At 43.8% G+C, this 12,570-nt stretch overlaps 1 protein-coding gene across 1 annotated transcript in view; it reads right to left on the minus strand.

The window, feature by feature from the left end:
* GSG1 (germ cell associated 1) overlaps positions 1 to 11,317 on the minus strand; it is a 149,579-nt gene extending 138,262 nt beyond the window's left edge. The window contains exon 1 of the mRNA XM_040359618.1: positions 10,989 to 11,317. Coding sequence (XP_040215552.1) covers positions 10,989 to 11,045 — 57 coding nt within the window. The 5' untranslated portion in view covers positions 11,046 to 11,317. The remainder of the gene's footprint in view (positions 1 to 10,988) is intronic.
* Between the last annotated feature and the right edge of the window lie 1,253 nt (positions 11,318 to 12,570).

Genomic DNA, 12,570 nt, shown 5'->3' on the forward strand with positions numbered 1-12,570 from the left:
GTCCCACAACAATATCTGAACACCTTGCCGCCGAACCTGGGGGTTTAAATAGCCCGGGCTCATGAGAGGAGCCGGGCGCCGTACGCTGGAACGCACTTCCGCGTTCCAGCGTGAACCGCAGATGTCCGCGCACCGGAAGTGACGCGGACATCTCACTGAATAGAGCGCAGCTGCCAGGGAGAGGCACAGCTGCGCTCGTACGCGCCGTATCAACGCTGACAGCGTTACATACTCCCCTCCTCAAGGGAGCACCTCTGGTGCTCCTAATAAGAGATGGTCTATCAGGATACCTGCGATGGAATTGTTTAATGAGTCGAGTAGCGTGGATGTCTGAAGAACATTCCCAGGAGTCATCAATGGAAGAATAGCCTCTCCAACGTATCAAATATTGGAGGGAAGAACCTCTTTTCCTAGAATCGAGAATCTTCTCTACTTGATATTCGGTCTCACCTAAGACTTCAACTGGAGGAGGGGGTTGAGGATCTCTGTTAGGAAATGGATTAGGTTTATATGGTTTGATAAGTGAGACGTGGAATGATGGATGAATCTTCCAATTTGGGGGTAGTAGCAGTTTGACAGCGTTAGCGTTTATGATTTGAGAGATTGGGAAAGGACCAGTGAATTGACGGCCAAGTTTCTTAGAAGGAATTTTTAGACGTAAATTCCGAGTGGATAGCCAGACTAAATCGCCAACATTGTATGAGGGAGGTACTGTTCTATGCGAATCATAATATCTCTTTTGCCTTTGCTGCGCAGCCTCAAGGTTAGAGCGGAGCAGGCTCAGAGTTTCCTTTATGGTTGACAGATATCGATCGAGAGCGGGAACCTTATTTGGGTGTAAAATAGAAGGCATACTCTTGGGATGAAATCCATAGTTGGCGTAGAATGGTGAGAACTGAGAGGAAGAGCTGGTGGCGTTGTTGTAAGCAAATTCAGCGTGAGGAAGTAGATGAAACCAGTCATCTTGGAGATGTGTGCAATAACAACGTAAATACTGTTCGAGTGTCTGATTGACACGTTCTGTTTGCCCATTTGTTTGCGGGTGGTAAGCGGTAGACATGCGGTGATCTATTTGTAAATCTTGACAAAGGGCTTTCCAGAATCTCGAGATAAACTGTGAACCACGATCTGAAATGATCTGGGTAGGCAAACCATGCAATTTAAGGACATTGGAGATAAAAGCTTCTGCTGTCTCTTGAGAAGTTGGTAACTTCTTTAAAGGAACGAAGTGAGCCATTTTCGTTAGAACGTCGACTAAGACCATGATGGTATTAGCGCCGTGAGACCTAGGGAGATCAACTATGAAGTCCATGGAAATGACATCCCAGGGTCTATTAGGTACTGGGATAGAGGTTAGCAGTCCATAAGGAGGCTTCCGTGAATGTTTGTTAGTGGCACAAGTATGACAGGAACCGACATAGTCCTGAACTGTCTTTGTCAAATGAGGCCACCAATAGTCTCTCTTAACGAGATGTATGGTCTTACTGATTCCCGGATGACCTGCGAGAGGAGCATCATGGAGTTGTTTGAGTAGTATGAGTCGCAACTTCGGTGGAATGTAAATTCTATCATTGAAGGTAAATATTCCATTAGATTGTTTTAGTAGTCCCTCAGGCAATTGAGAACCCTCTTGGGAAAGGGTTTGAATAAGTAACTCTTTAAATGACGTAGTTGTACCAATGAATCGGTTAGATGAAAGAATGGAGAGAGGGGGAATCTCCCTTGACTGATCTTCGTGCATGCGTGACAAAGAGTCGGCTTTAATATTTTGTGTTCCTGGGAGGTAGGAAATGTTGAAGTCGAATCTGTCAAAAAATAGGCTCCATCTAACTTGACGAGCAGATAGAGTTTTACATGCTTTTAGATGTTGTAAATTGCGATGGTCCGTGAGGATGGTAATAGGGTGTGAAGAACCCTCCAGTAGATGTCTCCAGTTGGCCAAGGCATCTTTTATTGCCAAGAGTTCCTTTTCCCCAATAGGATAGTTCTTTTCCGCCGGTGATAGTGTTCTGGAATAGAAGGCAACTGGATGCAATGGTTCTGATAATGTTGATTGTTGAGAGAGTACCGCACCCAAGGCAAAATGTGAGGCATCGACTTCCAGTGTGAAATGGTATAATGGGTTAGGCAACTGAAGAATGGGAGCGGAGGTATAACTGACTTTGAGTGTATCAAAGGATCTCTGTGCTTCCTTGGTCCAAGAGAAAGGTGTTTTTGAACTAGTTAAACTAGTTAGTGGCTTTACAATCGTTGAAAAGTTCTTGATGAATTTTCTATAGTAATTCGAAAATCCAAGGAATCGCTGGAGAGCCTTCCTCGTTTGGGGAATCGGCCAGGACAAGATGCAATCCACTTTGGAACGATCCATTTGGATTCCGTTAGGGGTGATCTGGTAGCCGAGAAAGGAGATACTAGTCTGACTGAAAACACACTTCTCTAGTTTAGCATATAAGGAGTGTGTTCTGAGTCTAGCCAGAACCCAACGCACGTGTCTCTTGTGTTCTTCCGGAGTGTCTGAATAAATTAAAATGTCATCTAGGTAAACTACAACACAAATGTCTAGCAGATCGTGGAAAATATCATTAATGAATCTCTGAAAGGTTGCTGGGGCATTACATAACCCGAAGGGCATAACCACACTCTCGAAAAGACCGTATCGCGTCTTGAAGGCAGTCTTCCATTCATCCCCCGACCGAATTCTTATCAAGTTGTAAGCCCCCCTGAGATCTAGTTTTGTGTAGATTTTGGAGGTTTGGAGACGTTCAATGAGTTCTGGAATAAGTGGTAACGGATACCTATTCTTGATAGTGATATTATTGAGAGAGCGATAGTCAATTACTGGCCGAAGTGATCCATCTTTTTTCTTAATAAAGAACAATGCCGCACTTGCTGAAGAAGTGGAGGGCCTAATAAATCCTTTCTTGAGATTCTCATCCAGGTATTCTTTCAAATGTACCAGCTCTGGTTGTGATAAGGGGTAAATCCGGGCAGTAGGTATAGGCTTGTCAGGAATCAGGTCTATAGGACAGTCATAACTCCTATGTGGAGGAAGCATGTCTGCATTGGTCTTGCTGAAGACATCAGCAAATTCATTTAAATAATCTGGCAGATCAGTCGGGTGTCCTTCTGAAAAAGAGATCATGCAGGAAGGGTAACAGACTTCTTTACAGTAGTTAGACTGTAGGGAAAGAGAATTTGTGGACCATAGGAAAGTAGGTTGATGAAGAAGTAACCATGGAAGACCTAGAACTATAGGAAATACAGGGGATGAAATAATATCAAAAATTAAGGTCTCCGTATGACCACTCGCACAAGTAACCCCAAAAGGGGTTGTTTGAGTTGAAACTGGACCGGAAGAAGAACTAGAACCATCAATAAAAGTGAGTGACACGGGAGTATGCTTGAACACACAAGGAATTTTATTAAATTTTACAACAGTTGAATCTATGAAGTTGCCGCAGGCTCCGCTGTCGACCATTGCTTCAAGAATAATCTCTTCTTGATCCCACTGCAGGGTAAGAGGAATAAAGACATAATGATTAGATGTGGTTTCAACTGAATTTAATTTACCAATGTGGGAAAAATTACCTTCAGTATTTCTCTTAAGAAGAGGACAGGTGGAAACGATATGGTCTGGAGCTGAGCAGTAAAGACAGAGATTGTTGGCTCTGCGGCGTTGTTTCTCTGCTGAAGTCAAAGGTCCTTTAATAACTCCGAGCTCCATTGGGGAATCTTTGGGAGGTGATTTAGACCTCCTGTAGGAAGTGAATGGGTAGATGGTGGCACGTTCAGCTTTTCTCTCTCGCAAACGCCGATCTATTGTCACTGAGAGGTGCATAAGATCTTCCAGGGAATTAGGGAGTTCCACACGAGCCAGCTCATCCTTCATGGCCTCCGACAGACCCAATCGGAACTGATTTCTAAGAGCAATATCGGACCATTGAGTCTCTCTGCTCCAGCATTTAAATTCAGAAATGAAGTCTTCCACAGGCCTCTTCCCCTGTTTAAGGTTCCTGATTGAATTTTCAGCTGTTAGCTGTTTGTTGAGGTCTTCATATAACAAAGACATCTCATCAAGAAAAGTGTCAAAAGCTCCTAAGAGATCTCCATGTTCCTCCACGTAGGTATCGGCCCATACTCTGGGTTCACCCCTGAGATAAGTTATTAACGTGAGGATTTTAATCCTATCAGAGTAATAGGTACGTGGACGCAGTTCAAACATCAAGCGGCATGAACTAATAAATTGTCTGTAATTTTTTCTTTCACCAGAGAAAGGTTCGGGAGTACAGACCTTTGGTTCTGGTCTATCTCTGGCTTGTACAAAATTTTGGTTACGTAAAGCATCATTCTCCATACGTAATTCATTCATATTAGCTGTAAGATTATCCACTCTTTGGGAAAGTGCAACCACATGATTTGCGAGATCCGCTGGATCCATTATTTCTTTTTGGGTTCAGATATTATGTTATGACTCTGCAAATATTCTGGGTTAAGAGGTTTAGTTTTGGATCTCAGCTGCGGAGGATACTCAGGGTTCAACCACCGGTTCACTCTCAATCAATAGTAAGAGTTTGGGGTTTTGTCATCACAACCTCCAGTGAGAACACTAAACTTATAACCGAGGTAGCTTATTAACTCATAAGCTAATTAAGCAGAAAGCATTAAACAGTCTCTTATTATATCTATTGACAGGACAACATTCAGTTCAGGCAGAGTGGCTGTGTTTGGATGCAAATAATAAACTTAAGTTTTAGTACACTACCGGAGGTGTGTGCATCAAGTGAAATTTGGTTTAAACGAATATAGACTACTGACAGGAAGTTACTGAGGTTTCAAGTGTACAGTCCTTTTAGTAACAGACATGAATATATGCAGTAGTCTTTACTATTGTAACATGGTACTTGCGGTTAAGTAGCAGCTGCTGGAGAAGGTTTCCAGGTAGTTAGTTTGTGATGTCCAGATTGCAGGGATTTCTGTAGAGCTGCTTGGTCAGCTAAGCTGGCTGGAGCTGAGAAGGTGAGAGAGGGTACCGTGGAGCTGAATCCCAGAGACAGGGTGGATGATAGGGCTGCTGGGCAGACAGGTGCTACAGGGAGAGGCTCCAACAGGCGGTTCCGAATCACAGGTGGCGGCAGGCGTCCCACAACAATATCTGAACACCTTGCCGCCGAACCTGGGGGTTTAAATAGCCCGGGCTCATGAGAGGAGCCGGGCGCCTTACGCTGGAACGCACTTCCGCGTTCCAGCGTGAACCGCAGATGTCCGAGCACCGGAAGTGACGCGGACATCTCACTGAATAGAGCGCAGCTGCCAGGGAGAGGCACAGCTGCGCTCGTACGCGCCGTATCAACGCTGACAGCGTTACACCCCCTAAGGTGGTAGCCAAGACCTCTTCTGTAACGAACACAGGGGCTGGCTGAACCGGGCCTGCTACAGCACCAAGTAAATCTACCTGATCTACCCCGACGTCACATTCTGGTTTCTCAGGGAGGGGGTGCTGCTGAGGCCTGGCCTATATCCTCTGGGGATCCTTTGGATTTCTTTGCGGACTTTGCCACCTTAGAGCCTGTCCCTTTGAGAGCCATTTGGCCAAATCCTAGGTACTCCCCTGCGTTCAATCGAGCAGGAAACTAGGCCCCAACAAAAAAGTTTTCCCTTATGTAGTGAAGAAAACAACTACTGGGAAACTTTGTGGAGCTGCCTATGGGCTGAAGCTTCCACCAGACAACCTGGAACTAGTGTGACCTGTTTTGGGGGAAGGAGGCTAAAGGCAGGCACTTCCACACAATATGTCCAGATTTGGGCTTTCAGCCCCTGAACCGATGCATTTAGGGTACCCGGGTCCACCAAACCTGAACACTCCTGGGAGTAAAAGGCGTCTTTCCAGCACCGCACGCTCTGTGTCTCCACCACCATCGCCGTCCACTCGGTGTTGTGTCTCTATTGAAGAGACGCTGCACGTTTGCCTCGCTTGCTCCGCCCCGCCACGTCACGCCGTGCCTATTAAAAACACGTGCACTCGCGTGCACAAGAGCGTGGCCGCGTGGTCCGCGGCGGGACGCTGCAGCAAGACCGCGCTACAGGGGGGACCCGAGGAACACCCAGGCCAAACAAAACGTTTTCCAGGCCAGTGAGCTTTTTTAAAGCGGAGTTCCGGCCACAATGTCACTTTTTATATATAAATACCCCTGTAATATACAAGCTTAATGTATTCTAGTAAAGTTAGTCTGTAAACTAAGGTCCGTTTTGTTAGGTTGTTACAGCATTTAGACACTTTATAAAATAGAAATTGACTGGGGCCATCTTAAGTGTGGGCATCATGAAGCCAGACTGTATGACTTCCTGGATTTCAGCCTTGCAGATCTCGCACATGCTCAGTGCTGCACAAGCAGTGTAATAGGTTTCAGATCAGGTTTCAGCACCTGTACTGTCCAAGTCACATGATTCTCCGAGACTGGGGATTGCACAGACTCCTGGAAAGTTACACCCACTACATTCCCAGGAGTCTGTGCGGTGTAGGTTAGGAAGCTTAAGCACCTAGGTGCAGGAAGTGGGAAGATTAACTATTCTGCCTAGCAACAACACTTTGAAGGCATCTTAAAAAAAAAAAAAATTCTTAAAGGACTAATGACATTTTTTTAAAACTACTGATGTAATGTTATATTTATGGGTGGAACTCCACTTTAACTGCTTTCCACACTTAATGCACCTTGCACCTGCTGCCTACAGATCACTAGAACCAGATAGGGGAGAAGTATGGGTTATACAGAAACAACCATCCTGCCTCAACAGATATAGTGGTAGATATGCCCATGCATAGCAGCATAATATAGGCTTACCCATAGTCCCCTTTATGGAGAACCCACTGACGGACCAAGTCCCGCAGAACCTCCACTTACCTGTCCACGCTGCAGGGTATTGCCAAAAAGCAAGAGGCCCAGCCTTCACCCTTCACCGTGGGCTTTGTCACCGACCTTCAGGGACTGGGGTCCATAGCAGGTCACCTCTCCCCTGGACCTATACAGCATCCTGGCAGCATATAAAACATTTGGTCCTTAAAGTGGAGTTCCATCCATAAATATAACATTACATCAGTAGTTTTAAAAAAATGTCATTAGTCCTTTACGAATTGTTTTTTTTTTTTAGATGCCTTCAAAGTGTTGTTGCTAGGCAGAATAGTTAATCTTCCCACTCCCTGCACCTAGGTGCTTAATGATTCCTAACCTACACCGCACAGACTCCTGGGAATGTAGTGGGTGTAACTTTCCAGGAGTCTGTGCATTCCCCAGTCTCAAAGAATCATGTGACTTGGACAGTACAAGTGCTGAAACCTGATCTGACACTGCTTGTGCAGCACTGAGCATGTACGAGATTTGCAAGGCTGAAATCCAGGAAGTCATACAGTTTGGCTTCATGATACCCACACTTAAGATGGCCCCAGTCAATTTCTATTTTATAAAGTGTCTAAATGCTGTAACAACCTAATAAAACAGACCTTAGTTTACAGACTAACTTTACTAGAATACATTAAGCTTGTGTATTACAGGGGTATTTATATTTAAGAAGTGAAATTGTGGCCGGAACTCCGCTTTAACACTGACCAATGCCCTGGAACCCAGGATCCAGCTCTCGGTGAGAAGCATTATAGGCAAAACCCAGTCTTCCACCGGGGCCCGGGTACCGTCCACTTTGGCTATGAAGCACCTTGGACGGATCCGGTTTAGACAGCTTTAGCTCAGCTCCCTTAGGGGAGGGGGTTATATAGGGAGGAACTTCCTGTCTGAGAGTGCCAGTGTCCATCACCTGAAGGTAGACTCTATAACCCACATAGTAATTACTATGCCGCTCTGTGTCCCGTGATGTATGATAGAGAAACATTTTTTCATAATTTATTATTATTTATTACAGGTACTTATATAGTGCCATCAATTTACACAACGCTTTACACACACAGGGGCAGATCCACAAAAGGATTACGCCGGCGTAATTTTAAATTTCCCGTGTCATATCTTTGTTTAGCTAGTTACGGCGATCCACGAACGTATGTCGGCCCGGCGCATTTTTTTACGTCGTTTGCGTTCGGCTTTTTCCAGCGTATAGTTAAAGCTGCTGTTCTGAGGCGTACTCAATGTTAAGTATGGCCATCGTTCCCACGTACAATTTTAAATTTTTTACATCGTTTGCGCAACTCGTTCGCGAATAGGGATTTGCGTAGAATGACGTCACCGTCGTAAGCATTGGCTTGTTCCGGGTTAATTTCGAGCATGCGCACTGGGATACCCCCACGGACGGCACATGCGCAGTTAAAAAAAAAACGTTGTTTACGTCGGGTCACGACGTATTTACATAAAACACGCCCCCATCACTTCCATTTGAATTCCGCGCCCTTACGCCGCAACAGATACACTACGCCGCAGTAACTTATGGCGCGAATTCGTTGAGGATTCAAACCAAAAAAAAGTAAGTTACAGCGGCGTAGTGTATCTTAGATACGCTACGCCCAGCACATTAATGCGCCGCGCTATGTGGATCTGCCCCACAGTATATTGTAAAGTAACACCAGCCCCTGCCCTCAAGGACCTTACAATCTAAGGTCCCTAACTCCCATTCATATACATACTAAGTAGAGTGGGATAGGGGGCGCTACTTGATTATATCACAATAGTGAGTGGTATACACCTGTGATGAATCAATTAATTAACATACATAGTATATCTTGAGTTAAATCTAATGCAAAACAAATGTGAAAATAATATCCTTAGTTGATAACAATAAAGTCCCAACAGAATACCATATACCGTAATTAGAGAAAATCCAATGACAGAAATCGAGAGATATGACTGTCCCAACAGATAATAATAGTTCATAGAAATCCAGTGTCAGAAAAAATCTTGCTGTGTGATAATTGGTCCACCAAACAGCTTGAGGAATGACACCCAAAGTGCTAAGGCCCCTTTCACACTGGAGTTTTTCAGGCGGTACAGCACTAAAAATAGCGCCTAAATACCGCCTGAAAAACTCCTGCCCAGCCTTCTCAATGTGAAAGCCCGAGAGCTTTCACACTAAGGCGATGGCTGGCAGGAGAGAAAAAAATCTCCTGCAAGCAGCATCTTGGGAGCGGTGAGAGGAGCAGTGCGTATACCGCTCCTTCCCATTTAAAACAATGGGAAACCGCGGTAATACCGCCCGCAATGCGCCTCTGCAGAGGCGCATTGCGGGTGGTATTAACGCTTTTTCGGAAGCTAGTGGGGGTTAATACCGCACCGCTAGTGGCCGAATCTCGCAGCAATTCCGACGGTATAGCGCCGCTATTTTTAGCGGCGCTATACCGCCACCGCACCTCCACTGCCCCATGTGAAAGGGGCCTTAGGATAAATAATCTGCTTACCAGATGTATCTGACTTCTTTAATTACAAAGAAAGTCAGGCCTCGTACATGTACACACGACAGAGTTTCTCGGCAGAATCCGGCTCTGACCGAGTTTCTCGCCGAATTCTGCCGAGAAACTCTGTCGTGTGTACGAGGCCTCAGATATTGCTTTGGCAGGATAATGCCTGCTCGCATATATATATATATATATATATATATATATATATATATATATATATATATATATGACAGAAGTAGTGTGGTAAACCTCTTCCTCGCAGTTAAAGACAGGATATGTAAAAGGAATAGAAGACATCCATAGCTTCATACTAATTTAATAGTAAAAAGCATATAAAACAATAGCCAAATGGCTCCTTACATTAAAAAAGTGCTTATCCCAACACTGAGGCTGCTGGCTTATCTGAAAAACCACCTTGCGTCCACCGCCGTGGATAGTGTGCGTTCCACTGGCCATAGGCAGCAACCAGAGGGATCAGAAGTGTCGTAGAATAGCGTGGCCAGGAAGAGGTTTACCACACTACTCCTGTCTATATATATATATATATATATATATATATATATATATATATATATATATATATATATATATATATATATATATATATATATATAATGTGAGCAGGAATTATCCTGACAAAGCGATATCTGACTTTCTTTGTAATTAAAGAAGTCAGATACGTCTGGTAAGCAGATTATTTATCCTTAGCACTTTGGGTGTCGTATCTCAAGCTGTTTGGTGAAGGAATACTTATTTGTTTGGTGGAGCAATCATTATCACACAGCAAGATTTTTTCTGACACTGGATTTCTATGAACTATTATTATCTGTTGGGACGGTCATATCACTGTATTTCTGTCAGTGGATTTTCACTAATTATATGATATTCTGTTGGGACTTTATTGTTATCAACTAAGGATATGTTCACATTGGTTTTGCATTAGATTTAAGTCATGATATACTATGTATGTTAATTAATTGTTTCATCACATGTGTATACCACTCACTATTGTGATATAATCAAGTAGCGCCCCCTATCCCACTCTACTTATGATCAGGTGAAGTATCACTTTGCAAGGGGAGCAGCTTTTTTCTCCAATTTTTATTTAATTTAAATCGTTATTTGCTTGGCGTGGAGGTTTCTCAAACTATATACACATACTAAGGCCAATTTAGACAGGATCCAATTAACCTACCAGCATGTCTTTTGGAGTTTGGGAGGAAACATGAGTACCCGCAGGAAACCTGCGCACGCACAGGGAGAACATGCAAACTCCAGGCAGGTAGTGTCATGATTGGGATTTAAACCTACGACCTTAGTGCTGCTAGGAGTAAGTGCTAAGCACTTGCCAACGGCGCAACCCATGGTAATCAATAGGATGCTCCTGGATATAAAAACATATTGTATATATACATATTAAACAATAAAGTAAAATAGCCACAAAGCAGTAATAGAAAACATAAAATACTCTACATGCATATTGTATATGTAACGAACATATACTGACATAAGACTGTATATACGTCACAGTTCGGAAAACATTTCCATTACTACAGGATACATCTTATTAGTAAAAATGTGGTGAAACATGAAAACTTACTGATGTTGTCTTGTGTAGGAACCTTGCAGATGAAGCAACTTCTGATGGAAGATTCATGATATTCCAATTTATAATGGCACATCCAATATTTTCTATGTGTTTCACAGAATGAGTAAGAAGAAACTCTGTGCATAAAGCTTTGAGGGCAACAAACTGCTTATAATTCTGTTGCTGTGCCTATCTAATCCCAGAGCCCACAAACCACCTCAACTCATTGCTGTGAATTTACTAACATCTGCTGCAGAGTAATGTAGGTTTCTAATCCAAAACACAATCATGTCCAAGCTGTTTTCATCTAAACCCTTCTTATTCACTCTTACCACTGATCTTGCGCATAGTCTTTGCTGCACTATTCATCTCTTAGCAATAATGGCTTCAGCGAGCAGCAGCATTATCTGAGAATCGTGTTGAGTTTTAGTTTATTGAAAAAAGTCAAGTGGAATGCTTAATAAGACCAATCTTATTTTAATAAAATCCCAAAAGGTCTTTGAATGAATCGAGCAACTAACGCAATAAAAGCATTTTGGGCAACTTAAAATTTCCTTTATAATATTAATTAATATAGTGGATATTAAACACATACACATATATACACAGTGGCCCAGATTCAGGTAGATTTGCCCATTACTTACACATGAGCTGCTCAGCTGAATTTCTCTGCGCTGGGGCAATTTTGCCAAATTGCCACCTGATTCAGGAATCGTTTGTTCAGTTAATTTGCTCCTGTTTAAGGCAAAGCTGAGGGCGCAAGGCCGTGCAAGTCAAAGTGGGTGTGCCCCTATGTAAATGAGGAATTTTCGGCTCAGCAGAGGTTTGCGCCGGGCGCGCGCATGCGCAGTTAGAGCTCTGCCGTCTGCGCATGCGTCAAACTGCGCCTAGCATACTTTCAGGGCAAATCCTGCTCAGCTGCTTGCACTGAGCAAATAAATAGGAGCAGACTTGCGCAGGTTCTTTGCTGAATTTCATCCTGCTTTTTCCAACCCCCCCTGAGCAAGGAAATTCAGCCCATTTTGAAGAGATGGCACCTCCCAAAGGAACAAAAAAAAGGAAGGCAAACTTTGTGGCTGCGGAGATGGACATCTTAATTGCTGCACTCCAGCAACATAAAGAAGTTCTATATGGTGCCCAGCGGGCAAACACCACCGTTGCCCAAAGGAGGGCTATCTTTGAAGCCATAGCCCTGGACATCAATGCCCTGGGTAATGAAGATCGTTCCTGGGATGACATTCAAAAAAAACTGAACGATATGAGGCGCAGGGTCCGGGATAAACTGGCTCTTATCAGAAAATATACCGGTGGCACGAGAGGTGGACCGCGATGTAAAATCCGGCTAAATCATGAGGAGGAGCTTATTGCCCAAACTTTTGTGCAGGAGCAGGTGGAGGGACTTGAAGGGTACGACTCCACTGTCGGGAACTTGGGGACTGGTAAGTTATTTTTGTTTCATATCTGCTGTGCATCATGGGAGGGGGTAGAAGTGAATATATTTGTGGGTAGAAGTGAAGATGGAACTATTATTTTTGTTTCATATCTGCTGTGCATCATGGGAGGGGGTAGAAGTGAACATGTGAGCAGTGTGTTG

The sequence above is a fragment of the Rana temporaria genome, chromosome 7 (genome assembly GCF_905171775.1).
Source record: "Rana temporaria chromosome 7, aRanTem1.1, whole genome shotgun sequence".
Lineage (NCBI taxonomy): Eukaryota > Metazoa > Chordata > Amphibia > Anura > Ranidae > Rana > Rana temporaria.